Raw genomic sequence first — 22,326 nt, forward strand, 5'->3', positions numbered from 1 at the left:
GCTTCACGGCAGAAATAGGCAGAGTGGTGGTACCTACCCGTGCGGACTCACAAGACAAAAGTCAAACACCACTAACGACTTTAATTAATTAAATCATCAACATATTTTGTCTTAAAATATGTCAATACTATATAGACTGATTAGCTTTTTCAGCGTAACCTTAACTAGTAGGTGAGTTCACGGGGCTCAAACCTGACGACGTTGCTAACACGAACCCTAGCAAGAGCCGTGCTTCGCAGGATCTACTAGCGGATCGGAAACGCGACCCACTGAGAAGTGATTAGCAACATCGCATCTGCTTTCTGTAAATTGAGGCATATTTCCCATCAGGTACGGAGGTCGCTGCGGTGCGTGCCACGGACTTGGATACGGGGATTAACGCTGAGATCAAATATGCCATACAGAAGGGAGCACTGGACGCTTTTGCCATTGACAATGTCACCGGCGTAGTGACGGTCGCGTCCGGTCTGGACTACGACAAGAGGAACACATACTCGATCCAGATCACCGCCACTGATCTCGGTAAGGGCTCTTGATGACCACGGGCACTGACATTCTAATTTACAACCAGCCTGGTATATGTTCACATCACGTGTTCCTCAAATAAGGGGTAGTGTTAAAAACCAATTAAAAAAATATACTAATGCTTGTCCAAGAATGAATTCCACCACGAAGCAGAAGTAAAATTGAAAGAAGTGAAACATTATGGAATTTAAAACTACCGTCTATTGATCTTAAATAACATTCAGAATGTTCTACGGAAGAGATCGATGGTAACTTATCTATTTAGATAAAAGAAAGTCTATGTGTGTTTGTTAGTTCGATAAAAATTTAAGAACCGTTAGCTCGAATGAAACTTTGTACCCATATACCAGGAAATGTGACAATAACACCCTGACAAACATAGTTACGGTAGTGCCGGATAGATGACGCTGATTTTAGTGATTATTTTCTTTTGAACCATAGGTCGCATTGATATGAAATCTATATCGACGCTTGAAAGGCAAACGTGACTAAGCGACAATGCGTGAACTTTACAGTAGACTAATTTAAAGTTGAAATACCTGAAAAAAAATCTATTTGAACGAATCTAGCTGTAGGATTGAAATGATTTTAATAGACCTAGAAATATATATTTTTTGCGCATCGAATATGGTTATTGCCTATCATTTATGTACAAAGCAGTTATTGTCGCTTAGTCACGTTTGCCTTTCAAGCGTCGATATGTTACGAGTGAAGCCACGCGTATATTGTTGATGCGATAAATTGTCGTCCCCCAAACAGGCGTACCGAGCTTGACCGGGACCACTGAGCTGCTGGTGCACGTCGTGAACGTTAACGACAAGAAGCCGCAGTTCGCGCCGCCCGTGCAGAGGGCGGAGGTGTCGGCGGACGCGGGCCCCGGCGCCAGGGTGCACGACCTGACGGCATTCGACCCTGAGATCGAGGACGTCGACCGCCTCCTCTACGAACTGGCCGCCGACAGAATGATCAAGGCAGTCGATAAAAACGGTAAAGAGGTGAGATGACATACATTAGATAAATTTGAAATACCTATGGCACAAAATTACTGTTAGTTCGGGATAAGATAAAATTCTATCGATTTACAACTAAACACTGTATTCAACATTTAAACACTTCACAAACACTTTAAAACTCTCAGTTCGCTTGTTCCGCTTCGCTTCATGTGATCCGATCGCTGTTTCGCTTCGAGTAGTTCCGATTACTGACTGACTAAAAAAATAATTTCTATGTCGTTCCGATCGGATAGTAGATTCAGCGAAGCGGCTCTTGGTAAGGCTAGTGTTGGCAAACTGTCTCTATTTTAACCCGTGAGCTCCCTACCATACTGTGAGTAGCTGGAATTGCCCTGTATGCCAATGATTAGGTAGGAATATAGGGATATAGAAAGATCCCTTATTGGTTTTATTATTGGTTGCCTATTATTTTGTTTATCACACACCCTCACAATGCTTAATCATCATTATCCTGCCCTTCTCCTATTCACCTGGGGTCGGCGCAACATGTTTTCTCCTTCCATACTCCTCTATCGTATACCATTTCTTCGCTCACTCCCCTCTTACAAATATTGTCTTTCACACTGGAATGCTCAATGCGGACTCATTAATTCAACTATAACCATATATTTACCAGGTATCTGAAGAAGGAATATTCGATCAATGGATGTCAGTATTACCGAACGGCACAGTGGTGGTGGCACAGAAGCTGGACCGGTCCAGGGCGGCCGTGCTCAGCCTCCCGGTCAGGGTCACGGATACTTCTGCTCCCGCGTTACAACAAGCTGACGGTACGCAATACAGTCGATTGTATAAACGTCTAGATATCTCTACGGTTCTTTCAGAGCGCTATGTCACGTCTTCCCCCAAAAATGAAGGTAATCCTTAGTGATGGAGTGTCTGCTGGCTCCAGTATAATCAATATGAGCGACTGTGACTACTATTGATTGAAAATTCTTATTAGCACAAAAACATTGTACAATATATATTTTTTTATTGCTTAGATGGGTGGACGAGCTCACAGCCCACCTGGTGTTCAGTGGTTACTGGAGCCCATAGACATCCAAAACGTAAATGCGCCACCGACCTTGAGATAAAGTTCTAAGGTCTTAAGTATAGTTGCAACGGCTGCCCCGCCCTTCAAACCGAAACGCATTACTGCTTCACGGCAGAAATAGGTAGGGTGGTCGTACCCACCCGCGCGGGCTCACAAGAGGTCCTACCACCAGTAAATAGCGAACTTAACGCCATGCAGGCATTCTAATCATCGGGTGTACCGTATGCGGCCTACTCATGTGATTAAATTCGAAGCGGCGGGTGTATTAGGGGCCGCTGGGAGTGCTAGCTCACTCTAGCAGAGCTATATGAAAGAGTGACCAGTTAGTGGTATATTGCATCCCATCTGGTCTGGGTGTGATCATCGACAGTGCGTTTCCAAAGATCTTTTTTGCCACACACCATCCGACTTTGGAATGAACTCCCCTCCACGGTGTTTTCCGAGCGCTATGACATGTCCTTCTTCAAACGAGGCTTGCGGAGAGTACTTAATGGTAGGCAGCGGCTTGGCTCTGCCCCTGGCATTGCTGACGTCCTTGAGCGACGGTGACCACTTACCATCAGGTGGGCCGTATGCTCGTCTGCCTACAAAGGCAATAAAAAAATGGGCTATCTGTCACGTAAACCTTCGATGAACTTTGTGTGGAGCCATCGTCTGGACCTTTGGTATCTTGGACCTAAAATATGCGCCCAGTCTAAAGCCACGTCTGACTGCCAAGTCAGAGTACTATCAAACACAAAAGTCCTAACTTAAAGACATTACTTTATTATATCCAACAGGGGAATTAATAATAACCATAGTGGATGTAAATCGTTACGCTCCGGTGTTCTCCCAGCCGTCGTATTTGCAAAGCATGGTGGAGGAGCAGCCCGTGGGCACAGTGCTCGAGACGTTCACGGCTACCGATCGTGAAACTCCAATTTCTGCGATCATCATCCACCCACCGAACCCCTATTTCGAGATCGACAATCGTACAGGTAAACTCTATAGTAATCTATATACACTACCGTCCAAAAAGTTTGGAATCACAATTTATTTTATATTTTTAATAAAGAAAACGCCGACGTAAATATCGCGAAATAAAAAAGTGTTTTTAAAATAAATTAGAAGACATTTTAAGATGGTTCACAAAAAAAAAAAACACAATACAAGTTCAAGTTTTAATTAGTTCCTTATTTTTTTAATCTATATGTACACATTTATTAAGTAATTGAGACTTTTTGGCGGGAACGCGAGGAGTGAAGTTGTATGATTTGTTTTATTTTGTCAATTTAGTGTTTCTTCAGGTTTAAATGTGTAATAACGGTGGTTTATTAACTGTTTAATATCTGTGAAAGTGCACAAATGTGGTAAATGAAACAAAGCCGCTGGACGTAACTTCTCGGGATCCTCCGAAAAGTCCACTGAAAAAATCTCAGTAAATGACCACCATTTTACTGAGATTATATTTCATCCCATATCATTTCATTTAATTTCATCCCAGTTGAGTAATGTCTCAAATTAATCATCTTCATTTCATTTCACTCCATACTATCATTTTTCATAAAAATAAGAATATAAATTAAAATAAGACATGACCTAAAGGTCTTAGTTACCAGGTCATAAAATCCCTTAAAAAAAATGTTAAGTAATTTCTGGTAATTCCTTAACAGGGCTAGTGAAGTCGACCCAGAAGATAGACTACGAGAAGGTCCACAGCATTAACTTCACGCTGATAGCGTTCGACTCTGGGGTGCCGCAGCTGACCACTACGGCCGGCGTCACCGTGGAAATACTTAACGCCAACGACGAAGACCCACTGTTCGACACTGAGGGGTACGAAGCTGAAGTTCTGGAGCATTCTGAGGCCGGTACCGAAGTCGTGACAGTTCACGCCTCCGATAAAGATGAGGGTTAGTACGGAGGAGCGTTAGTAACATGACGATTTGCATTTTTTTTATTGCTTAAGTGTGTGGACGAGATTTTTTTTTTTTTTTCCTACCTATGCTGATAGCCTTGAGAGGCTATTTCAGCTTCGCCCTAACGTTAGTAGGTGAGCTCGAGGGGCTCAACCGGAGAGTTGCTAACACTGACCCTAGCAAGAGCAGTGCTTCGCAGAATCTACCACCGGATCGGAAACGCGACCCACTGAGAAGATCCGGCGAGAAACTCAGTGGGCTGTGTCTATAGGTTAGTTCGCTCGTCGAGCCCTTCGTCGCAAGCGACGGGTTCGACGAGGACGGTGACCGGTGCTTGTGGTGCCTAAAAGCACCGTTAATGGATCAGGAGGATCCGTAATGACGTGCTTTGGGCGACGTCGACGGTTTACCATTCGGTCTACTGGGTCGGGTATGTAATTTCCAGCGGCTACGATGAGAGGGTTCTCATGTCGTGCCGCCTTTTCAAAATGGCGCAGCGATGCCGACTGTAGATACTTACTAAATGAGTCGAGCTCCAGGTCATCGTGGAGATCCACGTTCCTAAGGAACCAAGGCGCTCCGACGGCTATCCTGCAGAATCGTGATTGAATAACCTGAAGGGATTTCAAGTGGGTGCGGGCTGCGTGAGCGAACACTACGCTTGCATACGTCATGACGGGGCGTATACAAGTTTTGTAGAGAGTTACCTTATTGCGAAGGGACAGTTTGCTTCGACTACAAAGCATTGGATAGAGTCGTCCTAGAATAAACGCGGCGCGGTCGCGTACCGTTTTTATATGGGGACGGAATGTCATCCCTCTGTCGAGGGTGACGCCTAGATATTTGACCTTCGAGACCCACGGTATGGGCTGGCCAAAGAGAGTGATGGGACTAACGGCGGAGGTGTTTGCGCGCCTACTACGGAGTGGGATGCTCGAAGTGATGTTCGGAGGGCGACCCCTTTTGAATAGCACCGCTGCGCTTTTCGTGGGGTTGATGTCAATTCGCCACTTCCGGAACCACTGTCCCATGGTGGCTACTGCGATCTGGAGTCGCCGATGAAGCAGCGACATCTTCCTACACGAGTAGTAGATAGCCGTGTCATCGGCGAAGAGCGCTAGATGGGTCTCCGGAGACCGGGGTATATCATTGATATACAAACTAAATAATAACGGGGAGAGCGCTGAGCCTTGCGGGACTCCAGCGGTCAGTTGACGGGGACGAGAACGAGTTCCCTCTACTCGATATCGAAACGAACGGTTCGACAAGAAGTCTCGTATGATGAGCACGAGTCTGTCTGGCACTCCCATGTTGTACAGTTTGTAAATTAAACCGTTGTGCCAGACTTTGTTGAACGCCTTCGCGATGTCGAAGAAGAGGGCGCCGGTCGGGATTTGTTTACGCCTATTTAGTCCTATCAGAATGTGCTCCGTGAGGCGGTGCACTTGTTGTATGCACGAGTGTTTAGAGCGGAATCCGAACTGTTCGTCTATGAGAATTTTGTTCGCGGTAACAAAATCCCATAGGCGTTTCCTAAGGAGCCGTTCGTAAATTTTTCCTATCGTCGGGAGGAGACTAATCGGACGGTAACTAGAAGTTTCGTTTGTCGGTTTGCCCGGCTTATGTATACCGATAACGTCCGCTTCTTTCCACACCGCGGGAAAGATGCAGTGCGTCATAGCGGCATTTAAAATTGTAGCCAACATTGCTATCAGTTGGACTGGCAAGAGTTTTAGCGCGCGGTTGCGGATGCCGTCGGAGCCGGGTGCCTTCTAGGTTGGAGGTTGTGGATCGCGTGTCTAACTTCGTCAGTGGTAATGGGGGGTAACGCGTCCGAGGGCGGCAGGGAAGCTCTGCGCTCGACCTCCCTGTCGACTAACTCGGTGTGTTCGGGGTCCGCGTGTTGAGTGCTGGTGGTGCACTGCTCTTGCAGTGCATCGGCCAGCAGCTCAGCCTTGTCATCGTCATCGAATGCCGGTGGTTGGCCTGAAGGGCGTACGAGGGGAGGCATAGTAGCGGTAGTTTCGGATTTGAGAGTCCTAGCTAGTCGCCAGTATGCTTGGTGGGAGGGCGCGAGTTGTTCTAAATAGCTATGCCAATTATCGTTACGCGCGTCGCTTAAGCGGGAGTGGACTTCGCGTTGTAGACGACGCATCCTAATCCGGTTTGAATGCGTGGGAAGACGATCGTAGGCCCGGATTGCCGCGTTCCTAACTCTTAAGAGATTCCTAAGATCGGGGGACAGTCTGATGCGGTGGAAGCTGTCCTCCACATCGACTTCTTTTGAAGATCTAATGATCGCGGAAGAGATGTGATCGGTAATGATGTTTATGGATTCGACGGTGTCCTCGGGGGATAGATTCGAATCCGGGCCGTAAGGGAGGATTGGCGGAGCGGCTTCGGCTAGGCACGTGCCCAGCTTATTCCAATCCACCATGGTCCTCGTAACAGTGACTGGGTTGTGAGGGCGACCGAGCTGCATAACGACAGGTCGGTGGTCTGAGTCGAGCTCTGACAGTGCTTCGATGGAGCGCAAGCGCAGAATTACGTTCCTAAGCAATGCCAGGTCTATAGTGCTCGGACGGAGCGCAATGTTATACGGATAACATGTTGGAGTTGGGGGACCGACTACTTCAAAGGTGAGGTCGTCTATAAACGCGTCGAGACGCCTACCGTTAACGTTTGTACGATGGCAGTTCCACCTAGTGTGGTGGCAATTTAAATCGCCTGCCAGGATGACGGAGTCTCCCATGCCGAACAGTGACTCGATGTCACTGCTCAGAAGGGGCTTGTCCGGGGGGAGATAAACGAATGCGATGACGATCGGCTGGTGTCCCGTCAGCGAGATACGGCACACTGACGCCTCGATATGTGAGAGCGAGGGAGTATCGAGAGGGACAACGTGCAGGGCCCGCCTATAGTAAATGGCAGTCCCGCCTTTGGAGGCGGTGAGTCTGTCATTCCTAACCATGACGTAATTCGCGACTTTCGGGTCACGACGCGAGGGCTTCAGACAGGTCTCTTGCACTAACAAAATGTCTACAAGATTGTCGCGGAGGAATTCGAAAATTTGATCGCGTTGCCGCGGTTTTTCTCTGGTTTTTCTCTACCTTTTTGCGCCATTGATTACCGGTAAAGATTTTTATAAAGTGCGGGACACGGACTCGTATACGTCCATGTGATCGAACGCGGCCGCGAGTCTCTGTTCGGGGGTTACCGACCTACGTATCGCGTCTGCGAACGATCGCAGACGGTCGAAGTTAACAGCGGTGACGAAGTCGCGCACGAGCACGTCGTTGACGGCAGAGGGTTGCGGGGGACGGAACGCGGGCGCGGGGCGAGGTGCGAGCAGGGGCTGGGGCGCGGGGCGTGTCACGAGCGGGGGCGGGGGTGCGGTTTCCGTTCCCGCCTTCGTATACGGCATCGGCTTTTTCCACGCCGATACCGTGGGAACTGCAGCCGGCACGAAGGCGGGTTTTGGCACTGAAGGTGCCGAAGTCTTTGGGCCGACGGTTCGCGGAGCTGGGTGGGTTGGACGTTTTCGCGGAGCCCTAGGACATCCACGGTAGTTCGCGGGGTGCCCTTGCTTAAGGCATAGGACACAGCTTGGAGGTTCGGTCGCGGTTTCCCTATCTCTAACGCAATCTAACGTAGCGTGATCGCCGAGGCACTTCACGCAGCGGGGACGCGCGTGGCAATTACGCGCCGAGTGGCCATAGAGCTGGCATCTGTAGCACTGCCCGGGAGTGCCACGCTTATGGGGGGCTTCGATTGAGATCCCGGATAGGCCGCAGATTGTCGCGAGACATGCGATCTTCTTTTTGGCCTCCGGGGTGGGTTCTAGCGCTACTAGAATCATGTTGTAGGGCTGCTTGCCCCGCCCACTGTGCATCCGGTGCACACTAACTAGCGGGAGGGACTGAGCGGTCAGATCCTCCTTAATGTACTCGATATCTAGCTCTTTTGGCACTCCGCGTATTACTACGCGGAGCTCGCGGTCCTCCTGAAGAGCATAGGTGTGAAAACCTATGTTCTCCTTTCGGAGGTATGAAGAGAGGGCCCTATGGTCGCCCGGCGTTGCGACCTTTATCTGAATCCCATGCGCGACGTTACGCGCATGGGTATAATTAATTTTATTTGCCTGAAGGGCCTGGGAAACGCGGTTCCACGCAGTTTTTTCCTGGAGAATCAGCAGGGGCGGAGCAGCTACTTTAGGAGCGGGCGCGGGTTTAGGACGCGGCGGTGGGGTTACACGGCGAGCGGAGTCCGACTCCGGTGTCACGATTACCTGCGGGCGGGAGGCGGTCGCGGATTTAGTCTGCTTCGTCGTGGAGCTCCGGGACTCCACGGCGCGAATACGCTTTTTACCGCGCGTTATGGTTTGGAACCCATCCGAAGTTCCAGGCTGAGGGCTTGACGCGGATTCGAAATCCATCTCCGATTCGGAGCCTGAACTCGAAACGATCGAGGTCGCGACGGACGAAACGCGCGATGACGTAGTCGACGCGGGCGCGGGGGTGGGGGTAGCGTTAGGCGCTATGTGAGCCGCATCGTGAGAACGTGCGCTCGAACTTGACGTGGCGGCGGGGGGCGCGCGGCGTGCCTCCGAGGCACGTTTGAGATACGCGGCGACGGACGCGGGGGGGGGGGAAGGATTGCCACGAGAGGCCCTAAACTCGAAATACTCGGCCCTAATTGACGGGTACCTATCCCGAAGGAACCCGACAATGTCACTGACACTTTCACTTTCTGCCATTCTTCGATCTTCTTGTCCGGGGGGGGCGGCCCCGGGACTTTTGTTGAACTCGCCGAAAGGCGAGGCCCCGGATAGGATTTGTAACCCCCTGTGCTGCAGGACAGCAAGGAGAAGGGGGGGGGGGGAATGCCTATGCCGTGAAAACGGCAATCGGCGGGGAAAAGGAAAGGAACCCGCTCGGGCTGTATAATGCTACAGCAGGCGGAATCGCGAGCGGGGGTCTAGTCTTGAAAAAGACTGTTGTTTTGGGAAGGGTTAGGAAATCGCTAGCCTGTGATAGTGCCACAGGAAGCCTGATCGTAGCGATTGGTTTTGCCTTGAAAAAGACAGTTGGTAAAGGGTGGGCTCGCGGTTCATAGGAGAGGACCTCTCGCTGCCGCGCGTCGTGGCTACGATGCTCGGCAGCGACGCGTCCTGGAAGGCGATGCTCGACTTCTGCGAGTCCACCATCTCGCAGAAGGAGGCGGCGGAGCGAGAGAGGGAGAGCTCTTCCCTTTCCGCACCGATCCGTCGCCGTCGAGCCGGGGGCCGGAGGCGGGAATACGCCCGTACGTCCCGGCCCCTGTAGGTGGCGGCCTCCCCCCGGTGAAGGTCAAGGGGCGACCTGAGGGGGTGAGGCCGCGCGGCGCGCTACCAGCACTCTAGCGCGCTGCCGTGGAGTGAATAGAGCGACCGGTCGACGGTGTATCGCGTCCCGACCTGGCAGGCTGGTTCTGGTCCAGCGGGGTATTCCGGGACACCAGCGGCACCGTCTGGGCGGCCCGACGGGTTGAGTCTCACATACCCCGCGCGCCCCTTTTGCGCGGGGACCTCGTAGGAGGTTCGGCCCTCTACCCGAAAAAAAAAAAAAAAAATGGGTTCGCGGTTACAACACTTTAGCGCACAAAAATGGACTCCGAGACGCAGCTCGCAAGCGGGCCACGGATCGGAAAGCACGTCCGCGCACGACCGAGTCGTGAGCGAGAATGTGGACGAGATGCCGCCTCTTACCTTGAGATATGAGTTCTAAGGTCTCAGTTTTTACATTACAACGACTGCCCCACCCTTCAAACCGAAATTGCTTCACGGCAGAATTGTGCGGGGTGGTGCTACCTACCCGTGCGGACTCGCAAGAGGTCCTACCACCAGTAATTACGCAAATTATAATTTGAGTGTTTGATTTTTATTACACGATGTGATTCCTTCACTGTGGAAGTCAATCGTGAACATTTGCTTAGTACGTATTTCATTAGAAAAATTGGTACCCGCCTGCGGGTTTCGAACACCGGAGTATCGCTCGACACGAATGCACCGGACGTCTTATTCTTTTGGCCACGACGACTTAAATGACGATTAATAATGACCTTTGATTATAAAATCGAAGACTTAACTTACTAAGCGTTATGAATACCTATAAAATTGGAAATAGGAAAATGAATCTTAACATGATTAATGATTTTTTTTCCCACAGGTGAGTACGGTGAAGTCCGGTACAGCCTCTCCGGTGACATGTCTCTATTCACCATCGATCCGATATCGGGGGTGGTGACCATTGCTCCCGGCGCCGACATCGACCGCGAAGCCGTCACCGAGATATGGATGAGGGCGGTAGCTTCTGACAACGCCCCTCAGCATCTGAAGAGAAGTACCAGTGTACCGGTGGGTGTTGATGACCTTCCAATGCTATTTATTTATTTGGGTAACAACCAACAGTACAAAAGAAGCATAATATTTAATATATAAAAATGAATTGCTGTTCGTTAGTCTCGCTAAAACTCGAGAACAGCTGGACCGAATTGACTAATTTTGGTCTTGAATTATTCGTGGAAGTCCAGAGAAGGTTTATAAGGTAGATTAATATGAAAATTCTCAGAAATAATTAAAAATACCAATTTTGTTTTTCCTTTGATGTGTCCTCTGTCGGACGGATTCCTTTTTTTTGTTTTAAGTTTATTTTATACAAGAGTTTAGGTCTTTTATTTATCGATTGAGGCACTACGAAGTCTGCCGGGTCATTTAAAAAAAAATGCTAAAACAATAATCAAACATGTTCCCACGATCAAAATCATATATAAATAGAGAGTGAACAAAGAAAAAAAAAAGAGAAATTTAGAAATTTAGCAGTAATGCGTTTCGGTTTGAAGGACGGGGACTCATATCTCAAAGTTAGGAGGCGGCAGTTACGTTGTAGATGTCTATGGGCTTCGGTAACCACTTTACAACAGGTGGGCCGTGAACTCGTCCACCCATCAAAGCAATAAAAAAAATGAATCTGTAAATAAAACGTAAAGTAATTTTTCAGTTGCACGTGAAAGTGCTGGACATAAATGATCATGCGCCGGTCTTCAGTCAGAAAGTCTACAAGAGTACAATCGCGGAGAATCTGCAGCTGGACCCTCCGGCGGCCATACTCCAGGTCATAGCTGAGGACAAGGACGAAGGAGTCAACGGGAAAGTGGAGTTTAAGATCATTGAACAGAGCGAACCGGGTGAGGAGAATTTAAGCGTATTTAGGCGCCTAGATCGTTTTGGTTACTTAGCCTGGGTTCACACCCCAGATGGGCTCCCAGAAACTGTATAAAGAATGATATACACAGTATATAACGTACAGACAAATAACATGGAAACCTGTTCGTCAGACGAATGTTTGCACGAAGTAAGATTCGAGCCCACGACCCTCGATCCAACAATTAGGGTCACCGATTACTGCAACACTAATTCAGTCGTAAAATCTCCATAACGGGGTGATCTTGTTATTTTGACATATGAAGTTTTTTTGTTATTATCCCTGTAGGCATACGAGCATACGGCCCACCTGATGGTGAGTGGTTACCGTTGCCCATGGACGATCCCATTCCATACAAATATGAGCTAACTTTTACGCTATCGAGAACGTTAAAAAACTCGCACTAAGCACACTGATGTGATAGTAACTTTGGAATGAGCTCCCCTCCACGGTGTTTCCCGAGCGCTATGAAATGTCCTTCTTCAAACGAGGCTTGTGGAGAGTACTTAACGGTAGGCAGCGGCTTGGCTCTGCCCCTGGCATTGCTGAAGTCCATGGGCGACGGTAATCACATACCATCAGGTGGGCCGTATGCTTGTCTGCCTATAAGGGCAATAAAAAATAACACTAAGCATACAGATGTTTAAATGGAATACATATTTAATTCGTTCGCGCAGGCACGTTCACGGTGGACCCTGTGAGTGGTATCATCTACCCAGCGAGAGCGGTGGAGGGCAACCGGACCTACCAGCTGGTGGTGCGCGGCACGGACGGCGCGGGGCCCGCCGCCCTCAGCGACACGGCGCGCGTGGACATCACCGTGCGGAGCCTCAACACGCACGCCCCGCTGTTCGTGCAGCCCCCGCCCGGCCAGAGCACCATTGAGATACCAGAGGCAATTTTTTATTTTATTGCTTAGCTTTGTGTGTAGACATCTCGGAACGTCTGATGGTCACTGGAAAAGTAGAAGGAAAACGTCCTAGAAGCCGGAACCCCAAACGTTGGTCCGACCAGATCTCCGAGAAAACCAGCAACCAAACACCAGGCAACCGACCGGAACCGATGGAGGCTAGCAGTCGACAAACTGAAACGGAGTCACGATTCTCAGCAATGAGAGAGTGATGGAGAAGAAGCTTTGTGGACGAGCTCACAGCCCACCTGGTGCTAAGTGATTACTGAAGCCCATAGACATCTACAACGTAAATGCCGCCGCTCACCTTGAGAAATAAGTTCTAAGGTCTCAGTATAGTTACAACGGCTGCCCCGCCCTTCAAACCGAAACGCATTACTGCTTCACGACAGAAATAGGCAGGGTAGTGCACACCCGTGCGGACTCACAAGAGGTCCTACCACCAGTGTCTACAATACGATATTGAAAACAAATGACGCGTTTATTTTATGTACTTATATTATTATTATTATTTTTATTAAAAAAAACCCTATTAACTGTTTATTATCTTCCGCAGAACGCAGCACAAGCAGATTTCCTAATAATGACAATCAAAGCTACGGACGATGACAGCGGAGAAAACGGACGAATCTCCTACTACCTGAAGGTGGATAATCAGAACGTTGGCGAAACCGAAGAGTTCAGTCTCGACCGGGACACCGGTGAACTCAGGACTAAGACGTTCCTCGACCGCGAAGAAGTCCCTGAATATCAGGTCAGCTACCGATCGATGAACTTATCATGATTCGGACATTTGGCTCACTAAGCCTATGCTCACAAACGAATCTATACTAATATTATAAAGAGGAAAGATGTGTTTGTTTGTTTGTATTGAATAGGCTCCGAAACTACTGAACCGATTTGAAAAAATATTTCACTGTTTGGAAGCTAAACTATTCCCGAGTGACATAGGTTATAATCTTTTTTGAAAAAAATTAGGGATCCCTACTAAAATTCCAATAATGTAACCCAAAGTGTATAAAAATTACCTAAAATTTTCTTTACATCGCGTACCCTGCGAAAACTATTGATGATAGAATAAAATCATGCACTACGACTTTGTAGAGCACATTATTATTTACAAAAAGTGTCCCGACATTATATGTCTAACTATTATAGTTATGCCGCAAATAAGTGTTCTTTTATTTAAAAAATAAAACAACGCCAAATATCGTTAAAATTTTTGTTAAAGACCCGAGCGGAGCCGGAGCGGGCGGCTAGTATCTTATATCGAGAGGTGAAAGGCTATTCGGTTTAAGCGACATTTCACTTAATACGCGACGTTTATCTTTGTAACTAGCGACCCGCCCTCGCTTCGCTTCGGAAACATTAAAACACACATGAAACCAAAAAAAAAAATTAAAAAAAAAATTAAAAAAAAGTAGCCTATGTTCATCAGGGACAATGTCGGCTTCTAATGGAAAAAGAATTTTTCAAATCGCTCCAGTAGTTTCGGAGCCTATTCGAAACAAACAAACAAACAAATCTTTCCTCTTTATAATATTAGTATAGATTACAGGTCCCTTTTATTTGGTATTAGCATCAATAGTTCGATGTTCTTAATTGAACTTCAATTATGTTTACTCAATTCGAATAGCTAAAAAAGAAGATTTTTATACAAATTTAAAACTTTAAATGGCTCTCCTGTAAAGTTGTAAAGTTTCGCTTAAGTCATTTCAAAATTTCGCTTAAGTCAAGCCTTTCACGATACGTGTAGGTGAGAAGTATAAATTCATTATTTACAAATAAAGGACTAGAGAAATAAAGGACAATAAAATTAAAATCACAACTTATCAGAATTATTAAAAATAAAAATTAACGAAAATGAAATCAAATCAAATTAAACCGAATCAAAATTATCAAAATTAAAATTGTCAACTACTACATGTCCGTAATATAAAATTAAAATTAATAAAAAATTAAATTAATTAATTAATATATTAATATTAATTAATGGTAGGCCACAAATAGGTCCCGGTCTACTGGAGTCCGTGTATCGCAATCAGTGTAAGAGACATAGGGTCCCATACTTGTGACTGCTTCGTCACCGAATGACGAGGGTTGTCGGTACCTACCCGCACGGGCCGACATTACGACTTATCGGCGGTCATTGAATATTGGACAATTCCTATTTTTAATACGCTTTTATTAGCTCCATACGTATGTTATTATATGTCGTTGTAACTATACTGAGACCTTAGAACTTATATCTGAAGGTGGGTGGCGCATTTACGTTGTAGATGTCTATGGGCTCCAGTAACCACGTCCACCCATCTAAGCAATAAAAAAAATATAAAAAATCAACTGAATCTTTGAACATGATTTTGACCCCCTTTAAAACGTCGGATTAACTCGAAATTTGGCAACTTATCAAGGACCGATGACAATTCAATATTTTAAACAGTTAGACCCGTTATTTACTTTTGACAGTCAACAACAATAAATCGATTTGGGCGCCTTCTTTTTTTCACCTAGCAAACTGGAAATTGTTGTGTTTGCCTGAATGTACATTAATGAATAATTTATGATGCCACTTAGATTAAAAAATGAAAATGAAATAATAGTTTAAAAATAAATAAAAAATACGCTTTTATAGAAAATCCAACTAAAAAATAGAAAAAGAGTGAAAAGAGGGAGGAAAAAAAGCGTGGGGTCCTTTTTAAGATATTATTATCAAATGATAATTTAATCATTCTACTCATATCTGTCAATAAAAGGTTTATAACTATCGACAACATGCACGCCACGCTTTTTTTACGATAAATTTTTGTATACAATTTTTACTATATTGTACTTACTACTACTACTACTACTTCTACTTCTCCTTCTCCTATCTACTTACTACTACTACTTTATCGTAATACATTTTTACAATAATTTCCTACTGCAGTTGGATTTTCTACAAAAGCGTATTTTTTTTAACAATTTTCAAACTATTATTTATTATTTACCCTACACCATTACTACATAGGGTGGTTCGTAGCCGTCTTGTGCGTTTCATAAATTCGCTAACAACCCTCGGTGAGCACCCGCGAGCGTTTGTGTAACGGTTGCCGTCCGCAGCTGGTGATAGCAGCCGTGCTTGTAGCTGTCTTGTGCGTTTCATAAATTCGCTAATAACGCTCTGTGAGCACCCGTGAGCGTGTGTGTAAGTGTTGCCGTCCGCAGCTGGCGATAGCGGCCGTCGACAACGGGAGCCCGGCGCAGTTCGAGACTCTGCGACTCCTGACCGTCGTGCTGGCTGACGAGGACGACAACACTCCTGAGTTCTCGCAACGCAGCTACGTGTTCAACATCAAGGAGAACCTGCCTCCTAACACCATTATCGGTGAGTGCGTCTTACGATTCATCCTTAATGTCGTCACACGCTAGGGTTCGGGGTGAATAGAAACTTTCACCCAAATCTATATATTAATAGGTGAAGCAAAAACATTGTACCCCTTTTTACAAAAATTGCGCGGACGGAGTAGTATGAAATTTCCCACACTTTTTTATAAAGAGAAGAAAATTTTTCGTTTATTGTTAAAGTCTGTGGTCAAATTGAGAATAGATAAAGTAGTATAGTCTTTGACAATAGAATCTTAGCAATGTTCAAACTTTTAATTTAAATTAATTATGGTCGAATCTCGACTGCTGGGTGACCACTAGTACAAATTAAAACTCTATTTAACATTTAGAATACTCAAGGGATACAACATAGTTACAAGGGCTTTTTTTTCTGGCCTGGGGCCGAACCTCCTACGAGGTCCCCGCGCCTAGGGGGCGCGCGGGGTGTGTGGGACTCAACGATCTGCAGGTGTTGAGAGCAGACCGCGGGTCCAAGGAATTTTAGGGCCCACCCACTAAACGACTCCCCTGCACTCTTACACCCGACGTCCGATCTCCGCCCGGGGTCAGAGCCCGGTCAGAGTGGGGGGGGTTCCCGCGGTCAACACTACAACCAGACACGCGGCGCCACCCCGAAGACGCCGACCGACGGGTATAGTTACAACGGCTGCCCCATCCTTCAAACCGAAACGCATTACTGCTTCACGGCACCACCAGTAACCGCTTCGAGTAGAACTGATTTCGCTTCTACCGTCGGTGGAAGGTTAACTTGGGTTTTCATTTATTAAAACCCGTGTTCTCTTAACATCAGAAGCCTGCTTTTATCTGGTCAATCAACTGATAAGATACGATTGTTTCAGGCACAGTGAAAGCAGTAGACAAAGACATTGGCGAAAACGGTAAAGTCTACTACCATGTCTTGGAAGGGAACCAAGAAGGAGCTTTCGTGCTGGACAGAACTCAGGGTGTTGTCAGGGCCAACATTAGCTTTGACAGGTACAGTAATTCTAAGCTTTAATATTTACCTTTTTATCAAATACATTTTATCTATTTTTTATTGCTTAGATGGGTGGACGAGTTCGCAGCCCACCTGGTGTTAAGTGGCTACTGGAGCCCATAGACATCTACAACGTAAATACGACACCCACCTTGAGATATAAGTTCTAAGGTCTCAGTATAGTTACAACGGCTACCCCACCCTTCAAACCGAAACGCATTACTGCTTCACGGCAGAAATAGGCAGGGCGATGGTGCGAACTCACAACCTAATAGCTGGTAGCCTAAGGTGAGCTCACAGACTTAACCTGAAAGAACTTACTAACACTAGCCCTAGCACCTAGCACTAAGCCACCAGCTATTAGATAGTGGAAAAAAGTTTCCACTGCTAACAACGTGCATTGTATTTACAGCTTTAATTGCAAGAGCGACGGTTCATTTTCAGAGAGCAGCGCGCCGAATACTCGCTTATTGTGTACGCGAGTAACAATCCAATCTTAGAGCACGCAGCGGACGTGCTCAACTCAATAGACAACGGTACACAGGTCGAGTCCGGCGTGGCGTCATTGAAAATCAACATTCTGGACGAAAACGACAACGAACCAAAATTTCAGAGGAACGTCTACTTCGCCGGTGAGTAGTCGTCGGATATAAATGTCTTCGTTTTAATCGTTAGCCGTTAGAAACTAGAATAACATGCTTTAATAAGTGGCCCATATTTTTTTTAAATAATTATCATATGATTAATATATTAATACGTGAAGCAAAAACTTTGTATCCCTTTGTACGTAAATTGCGCGGACGGAGGAGTATGAAAAAAAATTCCACACTTATAGAGAATATAGAGAAGGAGTGCACAATGCTAATATTTTTTTAAAATATGCAGAAAAGATACATTCAATCAATAAAGAAAACATTACACACACTACATACCAAGTATTTGACGCACACACGCATGCATACTATTTATTGTCAAACTTTTGTTCTTGACGTCTGTTGTCAAATTGAGATTAGATTAAATATTGTTTGTCTTTGTTAATATTTTTTATAGTGTAGTCTTGGCGAAATTTGTGATTATGGAAGTATAAAATACAATCATAATAGTGTACAAACTTACAATTCCAATTAATTATAGTCGAATTTCGACTACTGCGGGACCTCTAGTTTGATTAAGTCGATGGTGCAGTAATATTATCCTAATTATTGCGTCGACGGTCGTAGATTAGATTCCCGCATCGGGCAAACATTCGTGTAATGAACAGGTTTGTGCGATCTTTGCTGGCGTCCATGAGGGACGGTAACCTCTCACCGTCAGGTGGTATGGTCGTCTGCCTACAAGACCAATAAAATAATTGTAATTTATGTTTTCAGGCGTCAAACACACAGCGCGCATCAACGAGCCTATCCTATCGGTCATCGCCGAAGACCCTGACCTGGACGAGAACGGCACCTTGCTGTATATGATAGCCGCTTCGAACCTGTATAAATTTGGAGCTTCGGAGTCCAGTGGGAGCGTAGTACCATCACCGTTTAACATCAGCCAGGATGGTATGACAGTATTTTTGATGCAGTAGTTATTTGCACGAGCCGCACCAAAACTTAAGGGACGTGTGACATCGGCCACTTACTCTAGGCAATGAGGTCAAGTTAACAAAGACTGATCGGGTTGTAACTGCCATGGAACAATAGATAGGGGGTGGTAACAACACCATCTTTGAAGGCAGAGATTGGTCTAGGCCAGCCTTTCCCAAAGTGGGCGACAACGCCCTAAAGGGGCGCGGTAAGAGGCCCAGAAAAAAAAATGGAGGCGTTGTGTAGAGGCTTGGGAGGCGATTTGTAATTTCATCTAGGCGGACCCTTAGACATCGACTAAGCTCTCGCTATAGTGATTTTTTAAGTAGGCGAAAAAATGGAGGCGCTAAAAATAATTTTTTCTCAAAGTGGGCAGTAGACAAAATAAGTTTTTTTTTTATTGCCTTCGTAGGCAGACTAGCGTACGGCCCACCTGATGGTAAGTGGTTACCGTCACCCATGGACTTCAGCAATGCCAGGAGTAGAGCCAAGCCGCTGCCTACCGGAAACCCCTGGTATAGAAGAAAATCAGTTGCACACTACAAGTAGAAGTTACTTTAGATAATATTCAACGGAACTCAATTTACGCTTATCTAAAACTCTTGAAATGATAAAAGATGAGCAACTACAATTTAATAAGCCAAATCAAGTTATCTTGACCGGACTGCGAGTTGGTAGGGAGAGAGTCAGAGACCAGAACTAGGCTTTTATAGGAAAATCATGATTTTCATTCAATCGATCCTTTGAGTCATCGGTCTCCTTTGAACAGGCTTACTGATGACAGCACACTACATGTCGGAGTACAACCAGGATCGCTTCGTGCTGGACATCATTGCGCAAGAAGTGGCGCCGCCACGCAGACAGGCTAAGACGCAAGTATACGTATGTACACCACTTCTGATATTCTATATATATAATAGCAATTTAGTAAGTATGGCAATAGGCTCTTTGCGATCCCATCTATTTTATTAAACATATATCGTCTTTTCGCATTAAAAGTGTACAATTTCCAAAAATACTCGAAATTGAGTTAATATCCCGAATCATTTGGTATCACCAGTATTTTACTCATTAATACTGTCAAAAGAGAGTAGTTTTTTTTTTTATTTACCTATATTTTGACTACTATTGACAAAATTAATAAATAATTTTATCTTACTTTAAAAGACAGGTAATGTAACTGGTGAATAATAAAAAATAAATATTGCAAAGATGATTAATATTAAAAATATCACATGTTTGAAACCTTTAAAATGCTCTCCTGTAAAATTAATAAGTTTTGAGATTCAACAGTTTTAATGCGAGAAGACGATATGTACATATTTGTCACATTAAAAAATGATATCAAGCGAAAATGACATGTAGTTAATTAATTTGAGACTGTAATAAATTATGAAGAAGTCAAACGAAACAAGGTGAATTGGGACTAAATAAATTCTCAATGACATTGTGGTTGTTCTCTGATATTTCAGTGAAATTTTTGAAGGAACCCGCAAAGTCAAGTACAGCGGGTTTGGTTTCATTGTTCCACATATGTGCCTCTTGAGGGATTCCAGAAACCACCGTTGTTACAAATTGAAACCTATAGGAACACCTAAAAGTAAAACAAACAATTTACATAACTTCACTCTTCGGATTCCCGTCTTAAAGTCCATCACAACTTTCATATCACTGTTTACTTTAGTTAATTACTTAAAAGCTTTCCGAACCCTGCTTAAGCTTATTCCTTTCCGGGATTTTTGTAACCTTATATCAGGGTTCGTTAATGTACTATATCGGATCTCCTTGTTGGTTGCCTTGCAGGTTTGGGTAATAGATCGTTCGGCTTTAATAAGGATGGTGGTGTCCCGGAGTTGTTCCTCGTCAGTGAGCGGTGTTCAGAAGAGATTGGCTGATGCTGGAGAGGCCCTTCTTGTGCCAGGTCGAAAACTGCCTCTCGTTCAGGCCGATAGAAGATACGACGACTGGTAAGGCAATTTATTATTATTATTATATTTTTTTTATTGCTTAGGTGAGTGGACGAGCTCACAGCCCACCTGATATTAAGTGGTTACTGGAGCCTATAGACATCTACGTCGTAAAGGCGCCACCCACCCTGAGATATAAGTTCTAAGGTCTCAGTATAGTTAAAACGGCTGCCCCACCCTTCGAACCGAAAAGCATTACTGCTTCACGGCAGAAATAGGCGGGGTGGTGGTACCTACCCGCGCGGACTCACAAAAGGTCCTACCACTAGTAAAAATAAGGACATTTTTGTAGAAGCGAAGCCGCTTTCTCGTCTACCTGTACGTACATACGAAAAAAGTTGCTACTAAGATCCGGTGGTAGATTCAACGAAGCACTGCTCTTGCTAGGGCCGATGTCAGCAACACTCCCGGTTTGAGCTCCGTGAGCTCACCTACATGTTCGGGTGATGCTGAAATAGTTTGGCTCTGCCCCTGGCATTGCTGAAGTCCATGGGCGACGGTAACCACTCACCATCAGGTGGGCCGTATGCTCGGCTGCCTATAAGGGGAATAAAAAAAACCTCAACAGCGATAATACCGCCCACCTTGAGACATGAGTCTAAGTTTCAGTTCTATACTATATCGTTTACCCTTCAAACCGAAACGCCTCACTAAACTAATTACTACATAAACGCATTCATTACTGTTACGTTCTGAGCAAATAAAATTTATTAACTATTGCAATATTTTAAACATTTATGGTGCTAAGATTATTATTTATTAAAAAAAAAAACGAGTTATTATAGCTATAATTACTTTGATTTCTCCGTCAGGTGCGAAATTCACCTACACGCAGTCGATCCAATTACGTACCAAGTGCTTCCCGTCGAGAAAGTTCTAGAGAACATTGACTCTAAATTCGACGAGCTGAAAGACGTTTATCATGAGTACGGGGTCGAGACTCTCATAGCTGCCAGCGCTATATCCAAAGGTACGTTATATATGCACAATCACGCTCTCAAATCACTGGGTGAAAGGCTGTTTTAAGCGACGTTTTTGCAACTTTAACGTAGAACCATTTAAATTAAAAAAATTTAAAAAAAAATTCTAACAAAAAAACATCTTCACCTAATTGAATGGAATAAAGGAAGGAAGGAAGGAATTTAAATGGAGTAAAGCTAATTAATATTCAACCGCTTAAACCAAGTACCTTTTACCCCTTGAAATTATTCCAAGTAATTTTGTTCCCAATTACACCTTTTCACTTTTTTAATATTTATATCATTGTAAAAATTAAATACTCCGACTCGAAAACCACCAACGGAATTAGTAGACAGATTATCATAAAACCCACCAGACGGTGAATGCCTAGCTTCTTGATTGGTTAAGATCTGTTAACAAAGTGGTATATTAAATAGTGATTGTCGAAATAATTTGTTAATCATAGTTCGTTTCACAGAGTCTGAGTATAAAATGTGACATTAAAGATCATTTAGGTGAAAATCTGTTAAATCCTGTCTTTCAGCACCTGATAGCTTCGATCCAGCTTTAGCAGCTTTGATAGCATTACTGATAGTGCTATTCACTGGAATAGTTACATTTGTTGTGGTATGCGCTTGTCTTAAGCATTGGTGAGTATAAGAATATCATCTAACTATGCTTTGTATAATTATTACGATTTTAAACCAATGCTTATTATTTCTCAAATTGGACATACTTATATTCGTGAATGTAAAATTTAATGCGATTTGCTTTTATGGTGAAAAGCAAATACACTGAAGCTGCTATTTGAGAATTTGAGTTTGGTTCATACACAACGAAAC

General features: G+C 45.0%; 1 protein-coding gene across 1 annotated transcript in view; it reads left to right on the forward strand.

The window, feature by feature from the left end:
• LOC114239895 (cadherin-87A) overlaps nt 1–22,326 on the forward strand; it is a 62,764-nt gene that overhangs the window by 34,217 nt on the left and 6,221 nt on the right. The window contains 17 exon segments of the mRNA XM_028170324.2: nt 331–522; nt 1,285–1,520; nt 2,155–2,308; nt 3,354–3,551; nt 4,227–4,466; nt 10,679–10,866; nt 11,510–11,696; nt 12,391–12,608; nt 13,180–13,377; nt 15,831–15,990; nt 16,850–16,985; nt 17,431–17,618; nt 18,357–18,533; nt 19,327–19,439; nt 20,361–20,524; nt 21,337–21,494; nt 22,029–22,134. Coding sequence (XP_028026125.2) covers nt 331–522; nt 1,285–1,520; nt 2,155–2,308; nt 3,354–3,551; nt 4,227–4,466; nt 10,679–10,866; nt 11,510–11,696; nt 12,391–12,608; nt 13,180–13,377; nt 15,831–15,990; nt 16,850–16,985; nt 17,431–17,618; nt 18,357–18,533; nt 19,327–19,439; nt 20,361–20,524; nt 21,337–21,494; nt 22,029–22,134 — 3,013 coding nt within the window.

Source organism: Bombyx mandarina, chromosome 06 (assembly GCF_030267445.1).
Source record: "Bombyx mandarina strain Sakado chromosome 06, ASM3026744v2".
NCBI classification, from domain to species: domain Eukaryota; kingdom Metazoa; phylum Arthropoda; class Insecta; order Lepidoptera; family Bombycidae; genus Bombyx; species Bombyx mandarina.